This window comes from Chlorocebus sabaeus, chromosome 11, assembly GCF_047675955.1.
Source record: "Chlorocebus sabaeus isolate Y175 chromosome 11, mChlSab1.0.hap1, whole genome shotgun sequence".
NCBI classification, from domain to species: Eukaryota; Metazoa; Chordata; class Mammalia; order Primates; family Cercopithecidae; genus Chlorocebus; species Chlorocebus sabaeus.
The window spans coordinates 15,978,453-16,004,643 of record NC_132914.1 but is presented as its reverse complement, the minus strand read 5'-3'; the positions used below and the strand labels follow the sequence as shown (position 1 = coordinate 16,004,643).

The 26,191-nt window shown below is 36.9% G+C and overlaps 1 protein-coding gene across 2 annotated transcripts in view; it reads left to right on the top strand.

Annotated features, from left to right (window-relative positions):
• RERG (RAS like estrogen regulated growth inhibitor) overlaps nucleotides 1-26,191 on the top strand; it is a 112,343-nt gene that overhangs the window by 1,164 nt on the left and 84,988 nt on the right. For both annotated transcript variants that reach the window (XM_073020507.1, XM_007967762.3), the window contains exon 2: nucleotides 2,801-2,975. In XM_073020507.1, coding sequence (XP_072876608.1) covers nucleotides 2,915-2,975 — 61 coding nt within the window. In that variant the 5' untranslated portion in view covers nucleotides 2,801-2,914. The remainder of the gene's footprint in view (nucleotides 1-2,800; nucleotides 2,976-26,191) is intronic.

Sequence of the window (26,191 nt, the reverse complement as noted above, 5' to 3'; positions counted from 1 at the left end):
TCAAACTAAATAGGTATGACTTTACCTCTAGGAGTGATAGGAGCTGAGATGTTTTTGTCCTAATAAAGCACCGTCCACATAAAAAGTGAATGGCAAATTTCAGCCCTACTCAGAATATTTCAGCAGAACATTAGGACAAATGGATTTTCTTAGATCCACATATGGAAGCTCTCAGATTATGAATTATTGTGAACATCAGAAACTTGGCAACAGTTTACTTATTACAACAATTTACAAATTTATTTTTGTTTTCTATCTTGTCAAATGTAACTTTTCACATTTTCATGTGAGAAATAAAATGTTGAAGAACTCATGTCAGTTTTGTGTCTTCCTTTAAGTGATTTTTCTAAACATAACACTAGGTTGACAATAACCAGCTGTATCTTTATTAGGTTATAAATGGAAGAAACAGCTCACACAATTTCTCTTTCTTAAGTGAAATTCCTATGCCTCTGAGGCCATTTAGGAGTTACTAAAAAATGTGACTTGTCATTTTTTAAAAAATCACATTTGATGGCTACTTTCATGAAATATGAATCAGAGAGATAATTACTTGCATTTTATATCCATGGATATTAACAGTTTTGCATGAAATAGAAAATTATTGTTTATACTAGCTCCAGACACTTCAATGTTTCAAAGAAATACTTGCCAGCACCTCTTCTCATTTATAATTTAAATAGTTAATATATCTCCATATATTATGTTTCTGTGATGAAGCACTAAACCTTGAAGACATAGGGGCCTTTTCTTAATGAATGCATCTAAACTGACAAATAAGGAAATCGTTTTATCTTTAGCCAAAAATATGGGACTGGACAAATTGCAGATGTTTAAGCTTCTGGTTTTTGTTATTAATGATTACTTAGACACTTTTTCATTATTGAGGATGAAGTAAACAATAGCTAATGTTAATGTTGATTTTTCCTTCCTTCAGAGGAAGCTCTGGCACTTTGAAAATCAGCAAATACAAAACCTTGTTAGGTACAGGATGATAGCTTAAATACATAAGGAAGAAAACAATTGCATGTTAATGTCTTTGTAGAAATACTTTTTCAGAAGGGTTTCCACTTTTTTATTTCTCTCTCTTAAGAAGCTCTTTGTAAAAATTTATAGATGGAAAAAGTCTAACAGGAACAGTTAACACATTTAGATAACATATTTGTGTTTAAAAAGTCTTTACAGACTTGAAAGCTGAATGAATTATGAAGACTGATGAGATTAAGTTTAACACGGGTAAAAGTGCAGTGTTGTATTTAGGTTTAAGCCATTGATTGCAAAAGTTCAGAAAGAGGGGATCTGCAGTCCATGTAAAAGATGTGAGGCTTATTGTGATTGGCTGTGCTACAGTACAGCCATGGTATGCAGATTAACGATAGTGAAAATCTCAGGGAATTTATACTGGGTCAGTTTGTCAGGTCATATCTCAAAGTGGAATGCAGTGGACACCACGTTTTTAAAGTGATTAAGATGTTGAGGAGGCAATGCACATGATGAAAAAGGGAGTAAAGGTCAAAAAAACATAAACGAGAGTGTGCATTCCAGGAAGAACAAGTGGACAGGCTGGGCCTCAAGTTCCTAGAAAAAAGAAGCCTAGGATGGAGCAAGGGTCCTACTAGATGCTAGGATCCTTGAACGGTTCTGAGTGAAATAAAAAGTTGACTTATTTTGAGTTATTTCATAGAGAAAAACCAGGACAAATGAGTAGAAGCCACAGGGAGACAGATTAGAGCTCAATATTAGAAAGGTAGTTTCTCCTAATTGGAGAAATGAAGCAGCTTTCAGAAGTAATGAGCCTACCTTTCATACCTGGAAGTGGTAAGTCAGGAATGGAATATGGAATGATTGTTATGTCCTAAGGGAAGATTCTTGCTAGAAGAATGGCTAGAAGATTCCTTCAGATGACCCCCACTCCAGCCCCCACCACCACCACAGCTCTTTCCAAATTTACATTTCCATGGTCCTAAGAACCTAGATGTCATTCCTAAAGCACCAAACTAAATAAGATGTGCTTACTTTGTACGTAATGTTATTTTCCAAGTTTTAAGACAGCATTATAAACTAATTTACTTGAAGTCATCATAGAAAAGGAATAATAACTTGGAGCATGGCATTTATTGTTTGTGTACCAGGGCATGGTGCCCAGCAAAATATAAAAATATAATCTACATATTATATATTGATTCCTAGAACATGTGTATCTGTATCTGTCACATGACTTCATCATGTGATCAAGTGTGAATTGAGATAAAATTGAACTTTGAGATGCAAAATTGAATTGTGTTGCATTGGAATTGACTAATATGAATGTATATTATTCAACCCAAAGAGACATGAAGAGGCCCAAAAGTGGCTCTCTCCATTGCCCCACTGCATGTGTTTGTACCCTGAATGTTTACAGATAGATGGTAAATGTGTGTATTCACATACTTTAAGTATTTACTTTCTATTACTACCAAGAATCAATACCTTCATAAAAAAATTTCTTGAGGAAGTACTTTAGAAATGCTATTGTATGTGATATGCTAATGCATGTTTTAGTACCAACCAGATCAAAATCCAAGTCCTGAAATGCTAATGCATGTTTTAGTACCAACCAGATCAAAATCCAAGTCCTGAATCTACCATTTATTAGCTAAATCATTTACAGTAAGTTACCATAGACTTCTCACAGGATAGTGGTAAAGATCAAACTAGAAAATGTTGATAAAGTGAATGGTGGCTGGCTTATACTAGATGCTTAATAAATATTAATTCATTTTCCAGTCTCTTATGAATTCCCAAATTTCTTTTGTTTAAGGATTGTGGACTCTTCCAAGATTTACAATGATATGGTGAATCCAAAGACTGGAACCAAGAAGATTTGCTCAGTGTTCTAATTTTAACAACAGTAAATTGTCTACCAGCACCCATCATGGCTAAAAGTGCAGAGGTCAAACTGGCAATATTTGGGAGAGCAGGCGTGGGCAAGTCAGGTAAGATTTTCACTGTGGTTGTTGTAGTGTGTGTGTGTGGGTGACTGTGTTTCTTTATTATCGTTTCTTGGGATTGGGCAGGTGGGTAGTTGGTATTTCTCCTATGCTCATTTGTTACTCTTTTAGATAAAGTCTCTTCATCTAGAACTTTTAGTTTGCCTAATTGACTGTTATATATCCTTTTGCTTATTTATGTTGAAGTAGCTTTGCTGATAACACACAGATAATGGATATATCAGAGGTCTTGGCATTCTGATTTTTAACAACCTCCAAAGAAATCAGATCGTGGAAATTATAAAATACATACTTGTGCTTTTCTCTATGTATGAGATCTTGAGGGACTGAGTTTACATATCATTCATTTTTATATTCTCAGCAAACAGCCCAGTGTCAAGCATGTGTTAGGTGCTTTAAAAATGCTTAAGTGAATCTAGCTTTATCAGAAGCAGAATTGCATTATTGCCCAACACTGGAAAATCCTGAGGATTCCTGAAACTTTAGGAGTGCATGCCCTTAAGCAAGATAGCTATTGCGAATCCCTCTACAGTGAATTTAAATTAGCAAGTTCTGGCTAACATCAGTAATTCAGAGACTTTGTTTCCCATCTGAGAAATCACTAGCAGACCTTTAAGATTAAGGGTGAAATGGTGGAAGTGAAAAATGTATCTAATATCTAGTTTGAAAAATATATCTTCGATCTTACAATTAAAGAATTCCAAAGTCGAGGTTGCTAAAATATTAGGGCAGCATAACCTTTCAGGGTAACCTCTTGCCTTAGTCTCTTACTGAGGGAAGGAACCATAATTAACTGTATACAGAGCTTTTGGTTCTCAGGAAAAGACTCAAACAGATATCTGGTAGGTGCATGTTTGTAGAGGGAAACCTGTTTGGAAATAAGCTGTATAATCCAATACATTAGGTAATCCACAAAATCTTAGACAAATACACATAATAGCTTTTTAATTCTGTGACCAACCTTTCTTTTGTAACCTGCTTCTGGTTTAATTTCAGCAGTAATCTTCCCTCTTCTAAGTCTTTGTCTCTTCTTTTTCTTTTAATTTTTTCAAGAGTACTCTTTCCTGCTACCACCCTTTTCTTCTGTTTGCTGTTTGCTCTTGCCTCTGGCAGAAACCACGCAAGGAAAATAGATAGTTGGCAAGGCTAAGAACCTGCCAGCCTTCACACGACTGAAGATAGTTAAACTCCTCCCTGTTAATCTCCTCAGTGTTTTCTAATGGCGTGAGAACCTAATTTCCGTAGCTGGTGGAAGGATCTGGAGAATGAGGAAATGATTCCTGTGCGTGGAGGATGGAGGGAAGGGAGTGTGGGAGAAGACGCACACTGCCAGCAAGAGCTTGCCTAACTCCTTGTGAGTGCAGGGTCTAGGCTTGAGGCTGACCATTTATTCCTTCATTCCAGACTTCCCATGGGCAATAAGGGAAGGAGATTTTTAAAAACCTTGTATCGTTTGTTAAAATAACCTACATGCGATTTAAGAAGTCAAACATAAAAAAAAAAAACTCAGGTGAGAGAACCACGTAGCTCTACGTGTGTCCATCCATTTCCCATCTTCATGATCTTGGAGCAAGTTGGGTGTCTCCTGTCAAGGCTCATGCATCAGCCTGAGCTGGGACACCTGTTTTCATTGCCTTTCCCCACATGGTTTCAATTATTCCTCTCATTCTCACCTGACCATTTTTCCTTACGCATTTCTTTGTCCGCTGCTTCATCTTTTTCTTTTCTTCAAGCTTATTGAATATGAGTTCTTCCCTTACTGTCTTATCTGTTTTTTTATTCTCCCATTCATTGCTTAAAACATAGCCATCTTCTGTTATAACCACGCTCCTGAAACTGCTTTTGCTAACGTCACTACCAAACAATAACCAACACATCTAATGATCATTTTCCAGTTCTGATCTTCTTAGACTTCTTTCTATCATCACACCAATGCTTATTCTCTCCTGAAATTCCTTCCTTCCCTGGCTCCCATGACATCACACTCTTTGGCTTTGCTGCTCTCTCTCCATTGCTCCTAACTAGCTGTTTTCATGGGTTTGCTCTTCGTCTGCCCACTTCTCAAAGTTGAAGCTTCCAGGGTTCTAGATATCATCTTCTTGTGTCCTTACTCCATACACTGCCCCTAGAAGTGCGACTCACACCCAGAGCTGAAGATAACACCTGCACAGGGAGATCGAATTCTGATGAACTTATTTTTATTTTATGTAACATGCACAGGTTGACATTGCTCACTAAGTTTCTTTCCAACTCTAACAACATTCAAATCTTCTTTGGACTGTTTTCTCTATTTGCCTTAAATACATTCCACCATTTGTGTTTATTTTCATTTAGGTGAAAATGACAATGACAGACTACATACCTTTAACAATTGCCTTTTTGTCTGTCATCTGTAAACAGACAGTGTTTTCCTATTTCAACATTAAATTATTTTTCTGAGACCTGTAACTGCACCTCACATTTTAAAAGTAGCACTTGTTTGATGCATGGGTAACAATTGTGAAGCCTTTTTCCACAGTTCAGTGAAAACGACCACAGACTACTTCATATCTACCAATCTGATTTTAAGACACTAGGTCTCCCTCTGTCACTCAGGCTGGAGTGCAGTGGCATGATCATAGCTCTCTGCAGCCTCCAATCCTGGACTCAAGGGATCCTCCCACCTCAGTCTCCCCAGTAAGTAGGACTACAAGTGTGTGCTACCACGCCTGGCTCATATGCAACCATTTTGAAAATAGACTACAACAACATTGAATTTATGTTGATTCTAATTCTTTGTGAATATGGCTATTTGATATCTCTGCCTCGTCATTGTATCACGCATTTCTCTTTGTACTGCAGAAACTTTATCAATCTTATAGGTAACTTTTGCTTGTTTAAGTCTGCAAGAAATTATACCTCCTGGAATGTAATTCAGTAACTCTTCACTGAATTGTTTCAGAGGCTTCACGTCTTCCTTGTCCGCTCTACTTTCCTCACACTTAATACCAGTAGGAATTGAGGATAAACAAGACCTTATTGCCCATTTGCTAACAAGGAGTCATATAGCTTGGAGTCCGGAGTGTGAGCTTTTGTTAGCCCTGTGAACTTGGCAACTTTGGCAAGTTACTTAACCTGTCAATTTCTTCAACTATGAAAAACATATAATAGCACCTCAGTTGTTACTAGGATTGAATAAGTTGTTACATGCAAGTGTTCCTGGCACATTGCAAATGCTCAAAATTAGCTTATATTATTGTAATTTGTTAAGGTATGCTTTTTTAATTTGTAAGTTCCACAGTGAAAACATACAATTAAAGATATACTTGCATTCAAGTGAGTATTTTGGTTTTCACTAAGTCAGACAGCTTATAAGGTAAAAACTCCATATCCCTGCTCAGCATACCCTGAACACACACACACACGCAAACACACACACATACTTTCTCTCTTTTTCTCTTTCTTAAACCTAAAATCTGGTTAATGTCAATTATAGCTTGACTACAGATGATCGTAACAATACTTCATATGGCTTATATTTAATCTTGTAAAAAGCCAGAAATATGTTAGTGTCACCAATAAATTAACACCTTTAAATGTGAAAGTGCTTCTGGTATGTGGCAGATGGCTTCCTAAGCCCAGGTGATAGATAGGCCCTCTATATTTAAAACAGAATTTAACATTTACCAGAACTTTTTCATTGACAGTTTGACCATAGACATGTCAGCAGAGGCAAAATTTAATAATGTGCTAATTCCTAAAGAGTACTGATAAAACATGTGAGGGATGTGTGTATGTGCACACACATGTGTGTAATATATAAGTATTTACATGGTCTGCTGTACTGGGGGAATTCTTGTTCCTTCTAATTGTATCTTGCAGTTCGGTCTTCAAGTGAGCTTGCTGGCATAGGGATAGTACGGTGAACTCTATGGGAACGCTGCAAAGTGTAGGGTCATGATTTCCCAGCCCTTTCTATCTTTTGTTGCCCCAGCCAGGTAAACATTTACTTTCATTGGCTTAAGGGTGAAGCATTAATAATGTAGCATGCAGGGCACAGATTTCCTTGTGTGCATCAGCCTATATTTTGACAAGCTCCAAGTAATTAAAGTGATAAGACTTGCCCATAAGCCTAGAATGCACACGTTTTTATTTCAATGCTTCTTGTAGTTGTATTATTCAAATTCGTAGTAAGTGTGGGAGGGGGCTGATAGAGAAACAACTGAAATTGTAAATTTAGTTTCACAGTTGACATTCTCATTTTAGAACTGAAATATTGTGTGCCACAGCTAACGATATTGCTTGAAAGGGCTAGTCTCAAAGTTAATTGAGTAATGCTATCCTGTAATTCAAAAGCCAATTGGTGCACTCATCCATGAAGGCTTAAGTTCGTAGACTCAGATTGCTAGGCTATAAACTGGGTGCCAAAAACAAACAAGCTTGTGATATTTTTTTCTGTGGCACAAAGAGAAGTGATTTTTCGTCCTATTTTTTGTTCTTGCCTGCTTTATTCTCTGTCAATTATAAAAAAGTTTTTAAAAGCATTTTTCGTCTTATTTTTAAGTGGGACAGGGACTATTCTAATTTTAAATGTGACTTTTAAGATAACCACCAAAACCTGCTTCAAAATATATGTATACTTCAGACTGAGATATATTTATGAGATCTCATATATATAAAATAAAAAACAGAAGCATCAATCGCATCTCGGGTAGATCAATTTTCTTATGCGATAGAACTACTTTTTGTGTTTTAGAACTTTCTCTCTACTTAAGTAGCTATATACCAATTTTTCCCCTTCTTCAGACTGAATGGCATAGTATGATGCTTTTCGAACATTGTTTTCAAAGTACATCTAATAGGAGAAAGAAAGATCTAGGGGGTTTGGGCTATGTAAGCATCTCAGAATCATGTAAGCATTTTGCATGTTTTATAGTTATATAAAATGTATGCAAAACTTACTATGAATTCCTAATGTATCTGTTTGTTTAAACATAAAAACAATCTTTCCTAAAACTCAGTGACTAAAATGGACTTTTCAGGAAGATATAACAAGTTTATTCGTGGCTCTAATATCACATAGGTTTCAGGTCCACTTGAGGACCACAGGTATAAGAAGTGGCCTCGGCTGTGCATACCACGTGAATGTGAAGACAGACAACAACCCTGTATCTCAGTTTTTACCTCCTTGAGGACCCAACTAGCCATTAAACTTTTGGAGCATTATTTTGTAAGATTCTATATATTTTTCACCATCAATCACAGATTTTTGTTTTATTTTTTGTTGACAAATAGTAACCGTAAATATTTATGGGATATAATTTGATGTTTTGATACATATATGCATTATGGAATGATCAAACCAGGTGAATTAGTGTATCCATCCCCTCAATAGTCATTTCTTTGTGGTTGGAATATTTAAAATCCTCTCCTTTAGCAATTTTGAAGTGTACAGTACATTATTATGAAGTATGGTCACCATGCTGTGCAATAGATCACCAGAGCTTCTTCCTCCTGTGTAACTGAAACTTTGTACCCTATGACCAATGCCCCCATTTGGCCCATTGATACCTCTCCCAGTGACATTAACCACCATTCCACTCTCTGTGTCTATGAGTTCGACGTTTTTAGATTCCGCATATCAGTGAGATCATATGGTATTTGTTTCTCTGGGCCAGACTTATTTCACTTAGCGTAATTTCCTCTATGTTTATCCGTGTGGTTGGAAATTATAGAACTTTCTGCTTTGTTAAGGCTGAATAGTATTCCACAGTGTGTGTGTGTGTGTGTGTGTCTGTGTATAAGTGTGTGTATATATATATACACACATATATATACACACATATATATAAATATAAAATGATATTTTAAAATCCATTCATCCATTAATGAGCATTAAGTTGTTTTCATATCTTGGCTATTGTGAAAAATTCTACAGTGAACATGGGAGTGTAGACATAAGATTATATAATCTTTATGGTAAATTTGCTAAAAACATTAATCAAGATAAGAAAAAGGGCAGATTATGCTTCCCTCTGCCCATGTGGATGCAGAGCTTGCATGGCCCCTTAACACATGTATGTATGTAAAGAAGCTTTTCCTAGTTGGTTTATGAAATTGAAGGATTACGAGAAATGAGGCCTATTGATTCCTTGCGTAGTTGGTGGTTAGAGGAATAATTGTTTTTTAAAGAACTGGACCAAAGGGAGGGAGGTGGTTTTGAGACAAGTTTGGATGTGTTTAGAAGAGCCTTTCTGTTGGCCTAAAATATAGTGCTCTGGTAACCTGTGGCTTTACAGCATTTGTCTCTTCCTTTACCTGCAAAGACAGAAAAGCGAAAAGAGGCAAACAGCCTAGATGCGTCAATTGTAATTTGTGTTTTCTACCCCAAGACCAATGAAACCATGTTTTCAAATTGCAGGTGTATGCCCATTCATATGTATAAAAGGCAGACCTTTGTGAAATTTATAAGTCGTTGTTGACCTTTCTTGTATGCCCAGGAAGTAAAAAGAGAAATGGTCTTAAGATGGCATAGGAAAATAGAAGTAAACAAAAAACTAGAAAAAAATGAAAATTAATTGTTACTGGTAGGTGGCTAAGTACTTTGCAGGTTGACAATGACCATTTCTTAGTTAAGGCTTTTCTCTTAAGAAAAATATAATTGGGGGGAAACAATACTGGAAAACAAAACAAAACAAAATCAAGAATTATTTTTCAAAGCCAAAAGGGCCTATCTCTGCTCTTGCTTTTTTTATTGGAATGTATTATTAAAATTCAATTGTCCTTTATTTTAAACTAATGGCTAATTTATTCATTGAAATGTTTCTGTAGTTAAATACTAGCTATCTATTAATTCCATTTTGATCTCGACTTGTTTTCTTGGCAACTTGAAAAGACTAACTTTAAGTGGAGGGAAGAAAATTTTAAATCATCCTTGTAATTCCCCTTTTTATTCCTGGTATTTCTCCAACTTATGGGTTTGCGGAAATCAGCCAGATTTTCAAGGTGGTACTGGCCTTGAAGCCAAAATTCCAGTGCAAATGCATGTCTGTTGCTACAGCTGCCTTTGAAAATTGATGTGGTTTCAGAAAAACAGCCATAATTTCTTCCATCCCATAGAAAATGAGTTGCTATATTGTGAAGGCCAGGCAGTCTGAAATAGATAATTTCAGCATGAATAAACAAATATGTAAAGCTTATCCATACGTATGAGAGATACATGTGAGAGAGATCCTTGGCGAGATCACCCAGCTTGTTGGTGCTAAAGCCAAGTCTAGAATTCCAGTCTATGACTCAATGCAAGGCTCTTGCAACTTTGCTATCAAAGGTTTTCATTTTGTATCATTCAGTTATTTTCCACATCTTCTCAGATATTTTATATTAGGAAATGAAATGACCATTAGAATTTTATCATACAAACTTTGTAAAACCTGATGGATCTTGTTTTTATAAGAAATTCACAGTAACCAATAAATAACCGATGCATGGCAAAGCCCTCTGGGAGTACCAGGTGCATTACTAACCAAAATAGCCAAAATTCTCAGCAACTTTTATATAAGAGTGTTCTCCTGTGATGCAGTATTCTATTTCTTATAGCCTCGCATCAAGTGTTAAAAAAACAAACAAACTGGTGAATCATCTTTTGCTAAAGAATGTGTTCCTCATTGTTATGTAAATAGCCTACATTACACTGTGTCCTGTCCTTATGATCTGATAGTAAAGAAGCACACAACTGACTGTAAAGATTGAGATTAAAACCTCATTTTAATTTCATCCTTATCTCCTTTTATTCATCTGCCCAATGATGGATTCATTTGTTCTTTTTCAATTTTTACAGAATGCGGGTAAAATTTTTACAGAATGCAATTTACAAAATGAAATTATGTCATTGAAGGTACTTTGAAAAATTACAAGTCTGATACAAATGTGGCCTTAATACTAAGGTTCTGTTATTATTGATCTGCATCCATTTTTTTCCCCTTATGTTTCTTAACATTTGTGTTTGGAGAAGCAGCATGGTGAACTCTTTGGCTGTCTACTACTGAAGGCCAGATGAATACACTCAGTCCAGCAGTTGGCTGTTTGTGTTCCTCCACGGACTGCCCAACAGGGAGGAATGTGACAGCATATCCAGAGGTTGTAGTTTCAATGCCTTAGGAATTTTTGGTTTCAAATACGTCACATGAAGAGACATTGAGTTGATTTTTTTTTTTTTTAAGTATCAGTATGTAAAGTGGGCAGTCGAAAAGGAGAGGAGGGTTTAGGACAATAACTTAGGCTTATGCCTTGTCGGAGAAGGGAACATGGTGTGTTCATATAATGTTTTAATAATCAAATCTTATCTTTATATAAATTAAAGCTTTAAAACATTTTAATATTTTTGATAGAGTTTTCGGTTAACATATATGTACATGTATGTGTATGTGTGTGTATTTATCTATTTCTCTACAGTCTTAAAATATAGTTTTATTCATTCAGTTGTTCATTCAACAAGTATCTGTTGAGCACCAATTTTGTGTTCAAGAAGAGCTGGTCTGGTACCCCTGCATATCGTGCAGGATCCATGTACCTACCAAAAAGGCAAAGCAGTAGCTGTTTCTGTTCATTATACCTCTAGAGCCTCATGCAGTATTTGACACATACTAGGACTTAATAAATAAATGAAACATTTGAATTAGACTATGTTGTCTAGTTTGGCACACGTGCTTTAAAACTGTATCAAGGGTCATATGTTTTAAATAGCCTCCTTATTATGACCAAAGTGGTTTCCTTGCCTGAACTTGACTGTCTCCAGTGACAGGAATGCAACATGACTGGAAGTAAATCATTCTTGCACATCTGCCTTTGCACAACTGTATCAGTCAGGGTTCCCCAGGGAAACACAACCAATAGAATACACACACTCACATTCATTCATTCATTCAAAGGAATTATCTCTTTTGATTGTGGCAGCTGGCAAGACTGAAATCTCTAAGGTTGGCAGGATGGAAACTCAGGCAGGAGATAATGTTGCAGTCTTAAGGCAGAATTTCTTCTGCTCTAGGAAACCTCAGTTTTTTCATTTAAGGCCTTCCAAGAATTGGGTGAGGCCCACCCATATTATCAGGGGTAGTCTCCTTTACTACTATCAGTCTACTGATATTAACTACATAGACAAAACCCTTACATTAGTGTTTGTGTTCCTCCATGGACTGCCTAACAGGGAGGAATGTGACAGCATATCCGGAGGTTGTAGTTTGAATGCCTTAGGAATTTTTGGTTTCAAATATGTCACATGAAGAGTGTTGGAATAAAATTATTCCAACAGTTCTTCCTGTTTGTTGCTTTTCCTTCTTTGGAACCAAAGGATTTTCTGTAGCTTGTAGGCATTGACTTTAACTTTATCCCCTCAGTGTCACGTAGAGCATGATAAATCCCTCTTCTTATGACAGCCCTTCACAAAATTGAATATAGCCAGCATGCCTTGACTCATGCCTGAGTCTCTTCTTCTATAGTCTAGCTACAAAGAGTCTCTTAGTTTACCCCCATGAGGTCATAGCATCATCCTTTCTCTTTTGCTCTACAATGCACTCCATGAAATGTGGACCTGAAATTGAAGACAGACATTTCAGATGCGGTGTACCCAGAACAGATCAGAGCATAACTGTGATTTTGCTTCTAAATCCTTTGTTTCTGCTGAGGCATCCTAAGGTCACTGTTGGTTTCAGGATGAGAGACAACATGATGTTGGCTCATGGGGAGTTTATTGCAAATGGAGACTCTTTTTTTTTTTTTTTTAATGTATGTCATTGCTGAGCCAAACCTTCCCCAATCTGTACCTGAGCAATGTGTATATGTTTCACCCAGGTATAGATGTTTATTTTCATCCTCTTAAGTATTATTTTGTTAGATTTAATCAATTATCCTGGCGCATCAGGAGCCTTTTGGATCCAGCATGTCTATTATCCCTCCCCACTTTCTATCATCTGGAAATGTTTGTTTTGGAACATTATAGACCCTTGTGACACTCTCATTGAATCACAGAATTTTCCACTTTGGTATTATTTAGCTCATTGAGACGATGAGATATTCTAGTGAAATTATGTCACTTTTTGGATAACTTACAACTGGTTAACAAAAACATAGGTCTTTGGTTCTTGGTGTAGGCACGTTAACACTGTATCACATTGCTTCTGTGGTCAGTAAATAACTTCTGTTTAGGAGATTTGCCATAACCAAGGTGAGCTGGGGAGAAGCCTCACAGTTATAATCTCCCGCTTAATATTATGTTTTATGTCTCTTGTTTCTCTCTGCCATGCTTTTCTTAGGAATCAAGACACATTGCTACAGAAAGTGCGTAACAGTGATCAACCATTATTGGCCCAAATATCTATCCTATGCAGAAACTCATTTCCCAGGCATTTGTTCCAAGATATGTATGAATACTTTTGTACTAAGATGGCTGAATTTATGTGATTTAGCACTGCTGCTGCAAACCAAACCAGAGCTGAGTTTGGAAATGTATTTTTTTATTGGATTATAACAGTTGATATCAAACTTTACCATGCCTTGGGATCACCAGCAGGGCTTGTTAAAATGTATGTTTCAGGACCCCACCTTCAGAGATTCTGATTCAATAGGTCTGCACTGAGGCCAGAGAATTTGTATTTCTAACAAGTTCTTCAGTGATGCTGATGCTACTAGTCTAAGGCCCACACTTTAGGAATCATTGTGTTAAGTTTGCTGAGTACTCAATTTCCATTTGAGGCATGTGTTTTCAGCTTCAGAAAATCGTATCACTTTTTGTGAGCTGCACATTCAGTGCATTGAGTGCCAGGCCCTGTTGGGTGTATACTGACACTGTAGTAGTAAAACAAGGAGCTGTCTACCTTCATGGAGTTCACATTCTAGTGAGAATAGACTACGTGAGTAAAAAAATATTCTGTGGGCCAGAGCACATGGGAAGCTTTCCTGCGGTTCCTTAAAACTAGAACTTTTTGTTTAAATCATAGAAGGGTGAATTTTGTTTAAAAATAAAATGTAAGCCTCAACAATTGTGACAGGATGAACTTTGATTTTAAGATGATACTTTGTGCTATTTGATAAAAGTGGGAATGGATTGAGCTAGATTGCATGGTAAGTGTTTGGGGATTAAACATATAGTCTATGTCCCTGTTACAAATTTTCTGCTGATAGAAACTAAGTAGCCGAGTTGAACCCATAACCTTGAGCTTATTGACACCTTGCTCCATATAGTTAAGTTTTAGATAAAACCAAATTAAAGTCAGATCGTTTTTCTTTCCCCAGTATTTGGAAAAATGATTTTAAATTGCTCTTTGATGGTGGCATTTATAAAACTTATGCAACGGTAAATAGAATGAACAGCAGTGTTGATTAAAGTTCCTAAGTTTCCACTGTTTTAGGTACAAAGATAACATCTTTTCCTCAATGATGCATTTCCTGTTTTTTGAATCTTTAAAAAATTTCTTTCTTGTTTTGTGCCATTGTACTAATTTAAGAGGTAAAGTCAAAAAGAAAAAGTACGAATAAAAAATGGTGACTATTTGTCTGAAAAGTAATTGAGTTATTTTTGCAGTAAGAACCCCATAAATTACAACTGAATCTAACAACTGAGCCAGGTTCCTAGTCATTTGGAAGCACATGTTGAGTTTGATGGTTTAATGGAAGACTCAACCACACATGGTAGTATGAATAATAGTGATCTGTTCCAAAACCTGGGACTTTTTTTCCATTCAAATATTTCGTATCTTAAATCTGCTTTTTAGCGGTGCTCCGAAAGGGGTAAAATCAAGAACGCAGTACATTTGAGTCTTCAGGTCCCAAAATTTAACCCACGATTTCTTATGTCTCTCACTTACCAGTTTATAAATATTTATTAAAATCCTACTGTGTTCCCAATTCTTCCACCCTTTCTTCAGTCCTCCCCCTATAAGCCCAATAAAATGCTAATATTTGTGGGAGAAGTTCAAAGAACTATGTAAAATTTTTCTTGTCCTCAGGGACCATAGTGTTTTCCTGAGTATGTATAACTTACAATTCAAAATCAGCCAGTGATAGTATGTGTTCAGCAGAATAAATGATTTTTACAACTTTTTATATTGAAATAATTTTAGATAATTATACAGAGTTGCAAAAATAATAGAGAATTCCTGTGTACCCTACACCTAATTCCCCTCAGTGATGATATCTTACATGATCACAATGCATTAGCAAAACAAGAAGATTGATGTAGATACACAATTAAGCTACAGATCCTAGAATTACTGCTTTTTGACTCAATTCAGGCCCAAGGCCTATTTGAAAATACAACTAGGAAAGGATAGAGAAGGAGAAACTTTAAGAAATGGTAGAGCTCATCATGAGTTTTTAAGAAGTGAAATTTGGTAAGCTATTTATTATCAGAAATGTACATCTTTTGTTATGTGCAACTTAGCTATTTAAATTGTATGTAACCAAGTTTTAGCTATTTTGTTCTGGCCATAAATGCTATAGGAGTCAATAGGAAGAAGAAAAATCAGTGAGAAATACTTGGGGAGGCCTTTAGGGAGGCAGTAAGTTTGAAATACTGTAAGTTCAGTGGGATTTTTATGGGAAGGAGTGGAAAAGCTTTTCCTCTTATTTATTGTGTTTCAAAATTGTATTATCTTCATAGCAATTCACATGTTATTAATGTTGGAATTAGAAGGAGAAAAAGACCAATGTCATGAAGCTTTTCCTCTATTTTGTTTCTAGGGGCTTTATAGTTCCAGGTTTTACATTTAAGTCTTTAATCCATTTTAGTTGATTTTTTTCGTGTAAGATAGAGGTCCAGTTTCATCCTTTTGCACATGAATATTCAGTTTTCTCAACACCATTTTTTGCAGAGACTATCCTTTTTCTATTGTGTATTCTTGGTGCCTTTATTGAAGATCAGTTGACCATATGTGTGGGTTTATTTCTGGGCTCTCTATTTTGTTCCATTGGTCTATGTGCCCATTTTATGCCAATATGATACTGTTTTGATTACTATAGCATTGTAATATAGTTTGAAATCAGGAAATGTGATGCCTCCAAGTTTGTTCTTACTTGAAATTGCGTTGGCTATTCTGGGTCTTTTATTGTTCCCTATAAACTTTAGAATTATATTTTCTATTTCTGTAAGAAATAAAAACTTGTATTTTGGTGGGAATAGCAGTGAATATGTAGGTTTCTTTGTGTAGGATGAACATTTTAACATTATAAGTCTTCCAATTCATTAACACAAAATGTCTTTCTATTTATTTGTATCTTCCTTAATGTCTTTTATCAATGTATTATAGTTCTCAAGTTTCCTTGTGTTCCTTTCCCTTTTGTGTCTGTTTTATATGTCTGTGTGTATATTAAGAGCACTTGACATGAGATCTCATGATATTAGCATCTCATTTACCATAAGCCAACCATTGCCATGGTACTTCACACATATGAGCTCATAATTTGATCAGAACTACATTATGTATTCACCTTGTTCTTATAGATGAGAAGATTGAGGTCCAAAGTAAGTAAGTAAGTTGCCCACGATCTTACAGGCAGTGATGGGATTTCAGTAGAGCTAGTATTCAACTCAGGCAATTTGGCTCCAGTGTCTGATTTGATTCCAGTACTCTAAAAATTTCTAACAAAATGCCAAGTACATTGTAGGCACTCAACAAATATTTTCTTCCCTTCTCCCTCCCTTGTCCTCTCTTCCATGTTGCTTAGGAATACTCATTTAATCAGTATCCATGAAAAGTACTTAACCTGAACCATTGCTAGAAAAAAATGAGGAACCAGAATGGAGGAAACTGTGATTAAACTACTAAAATATCTTATAGCCTTACATTATATTGTTAGTCAACTCAGTTTTAAAAATAATATTTTTGTTCCAAATTCTGCCTATGATTTCATGTTAAAACCTCTTATTTGGCTTTCAGGGCCCAGCAGTATGTGAAGGAAGTGTTAAGGGAGGAGGATGGAAATTGTAAAGGAAGATAGAAGAGCGTAATGTTTAATATGTAAAAAATGCGAAGCGTGTCAAATATCCTCAGTGGAAAGGGAGGGTACATTAATAATTTGACCTGGCATAACCCCAGAAGCAAAACTCAGAAGCCTTTTAAAAACACAAGAGTACTAACATGTCAACATTAAGGAAAATATATAGTCAAGTCGGAATTTTTAAATGATGATATGTGTTCAAAATATTGGATTGCAGACATTTTCTTCATTATTCATCGCAATAGGAGGATGTTTTATTCTTCACTAAAATACAAGATGTTCTTGTGAACCAAATAACTGGAAGAATCAAGCCCCTACAAAGGGCAAAATGCCAGGAGGCTTCAAACATTTTGTGAGGGCAGATTGAGTAGAATTGGATCCCATCAGATAACTGGAGATCTTTTATCTGCTATGAATAATTCATGACTTCTAGGTCAATAAATATCGTTAAAAACGGTGATGCTTTTTATAAATGCAAGGGATCACTGTCATTTATGGTTGCTATGTTTTAATTCTGTAATTGATTATTCAGAATTACATGATGATGGTGCTTTTTGGATGAATGATTGGCACACATAGCTTTGATGAAAAACTGGAAACTTTACTATACAGTTTTCTCAGGTCATTTTTTCAGGTTCAGTAGAAAGGAAGTTTTGTTCACTACAAATTAAAAAATTCCTCAAGCCAAGCATCACTAAGAAAACATGAGCTCTTGTAAATGTGTCTTATTTAAAGTATGATGAAACAAGATTTTAAAAATTTTCTTGAATTATGCAATGTAGTATTGCCATAGTTTTCAGTAAGTAAACATTTCTCTCTTGGTCATCTGCAGAGTATTCATTATAGTCTCCCAAATACCTTTGTCTATTCAGCCAAGTTTATTCTGTTTGTACACTTTGTGTGGCATTACAATATTGTTCCTGGTATTAATGTGTTTTATTTCTAACATGTATTGGTATGAATGGCCCAAAAATTACTGTAAAATAATTTTTTTACAATGAAAGAGTTTCATTTTGTAGAGGAGCAAATGCAAACGTACTAAAAGAAAGGAACTGCCAAAAAATCTGAAATTTATTTTAATCTTAGAATGCTTTTTCTATAAAGGTGCATTGGTACAGGTAGAAATGATGATAAACTTCTAAGGCACTAAAGACACTACACTAACTGCTATATTAAATTATATAATTTTCAAATCCCCACTGCCATTTGATGAATGCGTATATATAAGTGAGTGCATGTGTGTGTGTGTGTCTGTGTGTCTGTGTCTATATATATGTTGGCTAAAACTACTATCCTAGAAAATCAGAACCTAAACCATCTATGGATTTTGATGATTTTTAGACTTAAAACTTGGAAAATATTGAAATACCAAGGGGTTCAATATTTAGTCTTATGTTCAGCTTTTTCCTCCGTTTGTGGTAAATACCAGTCTAGAATATAGGAATGTAAGGAAAACATGTGTCCATCTCCACCGTAGACTCAGAGTTGGACCGAGAATAGGAAGATTGAAACGACACACAGTAGACATATGGCAACCTGTAGAAAACAAAAAACAAACAAAAAATAAAAGTCGCTCATGGCCCTTTTGATAAAAATGCCTCAGAATTCCATAATCAAATGGAAACATTTGATAAAATGTGTAAACCCGTAGAAACAATAGCAACTCAATTACTTCAGAACATTTACATTGAAGAAGAGTACCTCATGTTGCCACTTGGAGCTTCACCCATGCCTGATTTATACAAGGCAGATGATGAGATATGGGATTTTTGAGCTCATGAGATTTTGGACTTTGATTAGACACTATTATGGGTTGAGAACATTGAGGACCTTGAGATGAATATATTTTGCATGTGAAACAGATGTGAATCCTTAGGGAACAGAGAGAAGACTGTGATAGGCAGAATAATGACTTCTAGAGATGTTCATGCTCTAATCTGTAGCACCTATAAATATGTTTCTTTACATGGCAAGAGGGCCTTTGCAGATATGATTGGGGTAATGGGCCTTTAGACAGGGAGATTACCCTAGATTATTGGGTGAGCCCAACCTAATCACATGATTCCCTAAAGGTGAAGAACCTTGTCAGGCTGTCAGAGGCTGAAGCCAGGGGAAGATGTGACAAAGGAAGAATGGTCACAGAAATATAATGTTACTGGCTTTGAGGAGAGGGGAAGGGGATCATTAGCCATAAAATGTAGGTGGCTTCTAGAAGGTGAAGGAGGCAGGAAAATGCCTCCAGAGCCTCCAGAGAGACCCTCATGACCTGTGTCATACTTCTAATCTACAGAACTCTATGATAGTAAATTTGATTGTTGTAGGCCACTAAGTTTGTGATAACTTGGATTCTTATACATAAAAATTGAATGTGGCTCCCAGAAGCCTTGATTTCATATGTATACTGAAATTACAACAAGAAGAGACTGCTGAGTATCAACATATTCTATACCGAGTGAAGTTTCTGAGCCTCTGCACATATATTCCCCCTCACTCTGAGGTTCAAAATAGCCTTTGGAAACTCAGGAATGGAGCCTCAATCAGATGGGAACACCAAATGGATGGAGATGACCAACATCCTGAAGAGTCATAGCTGGTTAATTTCTAAATTTAAGGGATCACATTGAGAGATCACTTGGGTTAGGCATAGCCTGAATGGAGTTGAGTTCTGCACCCCTTTTGACCAAGAAGGGGGTGCATTGAGAGCTGTACACAAAACAGAGGAAGTCACTAACAGTAAGTTGAACCATTTAGATTTATAAGTGAATGCCTCCTCATCAAGAGACAAGATAGGAAAAATGGAGAGGAGAGGAAATAGAGCCAGAGGTTGAGAACTAAAAAGAACCAATGCATCAGGTGTAGAGTGGCCAGGCCAGGCGATGTCCTTACAGACAAATCAGTTTGTGATTCTCAGGCATCTTTGCTTTCTATGAGTCCTGGATGACACAGTTATTCTGAGGGCAAGACCTACAGGAAGCAAAGCTGGTGACACAAGATGAAAGAGCCAGTCTCCTTGGGCAAAAAGGACTCAGCAACCAAGACAGGCTGAGCTGAATGGTGCTTCTGGGTAATACAGGCCCAGCCCGTCCTTTCTCTCTGCACCGCCCACCCCTGTGCACACACATACTGAAGACACGTGGCTATAGACTACAGTTCTGCTTCCTTCCGTATAGTCAGGAATTTATAAAGTACAAGGCTCACATTTCTAAAATGACTTAAATTAGGTTCTCATATTTTATTGTCTAGGTTTAAAGGTCCATAAAGGCAAATAATAAAAATGGCTTACTTTATACAATATCAGGCACTCTATCGACTATTTTATTTGACCTACCTCCTTTAATAGCTCACCAACATGCAATGAATTAAATTCTGTTATTTTAAGTCCCCTATTTTATTGATGAGAAAATTGAGGCTCACACAGGTTTAACAACTTGCCCAAAGCATATATCTACTAAGTGGCAGAGCCAGTACCTGAACTCATCTGTACTCACTCCAAATGCCAGATCTTTTCAGTTTCTGGCCTTGCTCAGACTATTCCAATCAAGAATAGCTCAGTCTTAGGAATCCAGTAATATCAGGCCCAGGACACAAACATCTCCCAATTGTTTCACATTGAATTGTTTATGATTTATGAGATTCTCATTGATCTCCAAGAGAGACTGCATTTTATGATGCCTGCTAACTATAATAGTTTTATAATCCAATAGTCCGACTTCTTGGATTCAAATCTTGGCTCCTTTGCTTCCTGGTTGCACTACAATCTAAGTTACAGAACTCAGGCATTTTTATGTGTTCGTCTGACATATTCTAGTTGCTCAGTAAATATTTGGAGAATAAAATACTGCTTCAGATTGTCATTGGAAGCATTAAGCAGAATAATTCATGAGAATGCTTTAGAACATTGCCTGACACCTAATAAATACTCAAAGTTAGCTGTCATTATACATGAAATTAAAGCCCCAGGACCTGTGATCAAATAGACCTGTGGTCTCATGAGATGCTAACAATTAGGAGGTTTGGTTATTTTATGATTAGAATCCTCCCCTCATGTTCCTGGCCTTTCTCACTTCTCTTCTCATTCTCACCTAGGACTGTTTTGTTTCAGTGTCAGCAGTTAAGAAAGATTGCACAGCGTTTGTAAAAATATAAACTGCTGTGAATGCTCAAGAATAGCCTTCCCTTTCTAGTACAGCATAATTATGTACAAAATACCTACCTCAATGAATTACTGACAGTAATTGTGGAATCACCACCTCTAAAGTTCTTTAGAAACAATTTCTCATCCCAGAGAGGCAGTATGTGTTTCATTTTTAGTGTAAACTAAATGCTCACCAATCACTAAAAGCTTTTCTCATTCATGTGTTTTAGTTGACCCTAAGCATATTTTTGGTGCAAGGCCTACAGTCTTGGGAGCTGAGGACCTGATTGACCTTTACACCAGGGCTTTGACCTTGAACACAGTTGTTAATATGAAGCCCTAGCTTGGAGTTGCATCTGTTTGAGAAATATTTCCTCAGGGGAAAAGAATGATTAAGACAAGGTGTCAATTTCTAGCATGTTTATGCCAGTCTTGTAATAAACTGACAGTGTTAATTATCTCAGTTCAGGAAGCTGAAGCCACAGTCATCTCTTCAGTCAGAGAACCTGTGCCTGGGTAAAATGAAATGATTTTTCTTTCTTTTTCTATAGGTAAATATAAGAGCTGCATCCATACTATTAAACAGGGATGGGCAATATGCTTACTCCTACATATCTATAGATATTATCTGACTGCTTTCTCATTTGACTTAACATGAATCCAGTTCAACAAATTGTTGACCAGATGGAGCTTACTCATGGAAACTTGAGGAGGAATAGAAATCCCTTTCTCAGGTTTTAAATGGCCTGAAAGAGGGAGAGAAGGCATTGAATCATACTCTTTAGGCAGTCAAAGTTCCCACACCTAGCTTTGGGGTATCGTTTTGCATGGGGCACATACGCAAAGCATTGAGCATTATGCTGGACACCTATGTCCCTTCCACATATGCTTGTCCATATGGCTTGAAAAACTTTCCCAAGACACACAAAACACAAAAGCAGCTGATGGATTGGCTTTTCACCTTAAGTTATTCATGCATTTGATTTAAGTCATGAATTGGAGATATTAATAGGCAGCAGGATGAGAACCGAAGCTGTGAGCCTTCCAGGAAGGTGGGTGGCATATTAGCAATGTAATTATTATTAGTGATGCAACTTCTAGGTATCTGCATGTCTCAGTTTGGTGCCATATGGCAGCAGTTACTGATTTCCTCCCATCCTTTGACCGCAGTTCAATTTGAGACAAATAGATGCTGATGGATTTGGGTAATTAACTAAACCAACAGAATACAACACACATGCATGCACGCACATGCACACACACACACACACACAGCCAAGCTTGCTGTGCTTTAAGAAGGTAAGTGGAAATTTTCCATGGGAAGTTATGGAACCGGAATACATAATCTTTCATGGAATAGGGTGACGGCCACCTACTTAGCAAGAGGAAAATGAGTGGGCAAGAAAGACAAAGATTAACAATGGCCTCTCTGTTGCTCCAACTCTTCGTTCCCTAATCAGGCACCCTTGGCATTCTGAGCAGTGCCACTTGTGTGAGAGGTGGAGAGGGGAGGCAGGATGGTCTTATAGGGTTTGTATGTCATTCCATTTGTGACAGCTTGGGCTCATCCCAGTCATATTGGACCTTATCCAAGGCAGTATTCCTGGAGGCATTTTGGAAATCTCCTCCACTCTGCCATCATATTTCGGGGGCTATCTAGAATCTTCCCATGTCAGCAGTTATTTATTCATGACTATAATGATGTTCAGAAGGGCTTTATTCAAGCCACTTTGCAAGCATTAATTTGACAAGCTCTCTGGCTTTCTGGGTAGTAGATTAAACCTTTCCACAAAGTGTTCGCTGGAAGGTAATATATATAGATATTTAGAAAACAAAACAAATGGAAAAACACTCTCAATTTTTGATGGATATAAAGGACTGAATCCTTGGCATCAGTTACCATGTGCCATCTGGCAGCCTGGAAATTGGTCTTACAGAGATAGTGGATATGACGTGATTGTGGAAATTGCACCTAGAGAACCCAATGCCTCCTGTAAGATTTCCTCTGTGAATTTCATTAAGTTCTCAGTGGTCAGACACATTCAACCCAACATCCTGCAGCAACCAGAGGGTGAAAAATGGACACAGCAAGAGATCCTGCTGTTGTTAACCAATAAAGCAAAATAGAACTCCTTTCTTGGCATCTGAGAGGTGAACATCATGTTAAGCATTCTTGGAAGAGATGGGCTCCAAAATTTTAAGCAACACCAAGGCTGTATGTACAGTGTATGAATCTGAGATGATGGAATGGCAGTAAGAGTGTGGCATTCGTAATGGAGAGTTCACTGAACACCAAACTTTTTAGGGAGATCAGGCTCCTTCTACCTCTTCTTCGTTTTTTAAATTAAAAACATTCGGTCTAATAAAACTGATTTTCAAAAGCACATGTTCTGAGGGGAGAGTATATATATTTTGAGAATTGAGGAGTGGGAGACAATATGTGAGAGAGTAGGAAGAGTGTTTCAAGGGACCATTCAGTGACTTCTGAATGATCATTCATGATTTTACTTAAATGCGTCTTGCCTTTGCTCCCTAACAGCAAGGCCTGGAATGTGCTGTTGAAGGAAACCACTGTTTGTTATTTAGAGCCCAGCCTGAACCCTGCAAATGTGTTTCATGCAAACATAGATGTCCCCCAGCTGCATGCACACTCTCTCCTTTTTACCTGTCGGCATATGATTTAGCATAATCCCCTACAGGTTTTCAAAACAGGGAAATAATCTTAAATTCTTGCACAGAGTTTATGAGTCATTGTTTTGATTGTTCTTGTAAAAGTACTTACTTTTTTTTTCCTGCTGTCAATATGAAATCTCACATTCAAGAGATTTCCCATCCTTTTGGAGGGAGGGATGGGAAAGTAGAGAATAAAAAGAAGCAAGCCTCTTTTCACTGATTTGCTCCTTTCTATAGGATTAATAATAACCTGAATCATTTGCCTACCACTGAAAACTGACGAACATAACACATCCAGGGGAAATGATAGCCAAAACGTTCTAAGGCTGATTTCTCTCATTTGCAATTATACTTGTACTTTCTCTTACTTACAATATTTTTCCATCCAAACTGGACCCAGAGTGAAAATACCAGATGATCAGGAATATCTCCCAGCTCTAAGCACAGAACTCTTGCTCCTATATTATATGGTCATGTGTTCATTATTATATCATTATATTGTGGACCCATATGAGTTCCTAAAGCTGTCATTTTGAGTTTATGTTTCTTTGAGGGAACCAGAAGTGAGACAGAGAGCCCCAGTGTGGGCAACATGGGATGAGTATAGAGTTAAAGCCATCACAGTGTTCTGAGACACAGATATAAATTCTCCAGTGGAAGGCACATGGAGTTTTTGGAGAAGTGATTAGATTCAAGGGTTGGGGCATGGAATGAAGATTAGTGAGGAACATCTTGTGGTGTCTGAAAGTAAGGAAGTGCTGAAAAATGAAAGGGTGGAGGCATGTCTACCAACCTCAAATAAAAACAGTTCCCCATGCCAGGAGTTATACAGTTTAAGCAAAATAAATAACAGCATAAAGCCAAAAATATTACTGAATATAACTCAAGGGATAAAATGGATATCCCTGAGGCCATACTGAAACAAATAACCAAATAAAGGCAGTAGAAACAGCAAGTCATCCTTAGAACACAATTCCAATTAATGAATTATAGAATGCATGAGTGGAATAGAATGTTAGAATACCAGAGGAATAATCACTAATAGCAGCCATCAGTAGATTTAGTGGGTAGAAATTTAAACAGAAACAGGATATTTGCATTGTCCCATAGTGTCTCCCCTTAAATAAATATTTATTCATTACAAAGAGAAAAGTGGAATTTATGGTGAAAAAAATCTGGCAGATACCATGTTAAGCAATACTGAAGGTTAGCATCATTAGGAATGAGATATACTGACATGATTATATGATGCACTGAGAAGGGCACATCGCTTCTCTGGCATTATTTCCAATAATGTATATACTCATTATGGGTTAATATCAGACAACCCCCAAATCAATGACATTCTGCAAAATGGCCAGTACTCTTTAAAAGTGTTAAGGTCATGAAACACAAGGAAAGACTGAGGAACTGTCACAGATTACAGAAGGCCAAGGAAACATGACAAGTAAATACAGTGTAGGGTGTTGAATCATATACTAGAAAGAGAAAAAAACAGCATTATTGGAAAAAAAACTGATGAAATCCAGTTGAATCAGTTGTTTAGTTAATAGTATTGTACCAATATTAATTTCTTAGTTTTGATCACTGCATTTTGGTTAAGTGAAGTAATACATAATTCTCTGTTCTGTGCTATTTTCATAACTTTTATATGTCTAAAATTATCTCAAAATAAAAGGTATTGCATAGGCAATATTTAGGGTTTTTTAAAAATACATTCTAACCCTGAGGAAAAATAACTGTAAGCCGTTGTGTTAGGCTATTGTTGTATTGATATAAATACCTGAGACTGGGTAATTTATAAAGAAGTTTAATTGGCTCATGATTCTATAGGCTATACAAGAATCATAGCAGCACCTGCTTCTGGGGAGACCTCAGGAAGCTTCCAATCATCGCAGAAGGCAGAGGGCAAGCAGGCACCTCGCATAGCAGGAGCAGGAGCAAGAGAAAGACAGTGAAATGCCACACACTTTTAAACAGGCAGCTCTCATGAGAAGTCACCTATTCTCACGAGGCCAGCATCAAGGGGATGGTGCTAAACCATTATGAGAAATCTGCCCCGTGATTCAAACACCTCCCACCAGACTCCACCTCTGATACTGGGGATTACAACTCAACATGAGATTTGGACAAGGACACAGATCTAAACTATATTAGGCGTCCAGGACAATGACAATACAGTGCTCACCATAACACTTGGCATTTGTTCATTCAACAGCAGCTCAGCAGTCACTAGGTCAAGTCACTGTTAGCCTTGGGGATTTTGTGGCTGACAAGTCAGGCAGATCCTGATAAAGCAGTAAGTGCCAGGATAAGAGAAGTGCATGGATCTATGAGAACGTATAGAAGCAACACTGAATTTAGGCTTGTGGGGATCAGAGGTCACAGAGCTGAAGATGAATAGGAATGGGCCAAGTTGGAATTG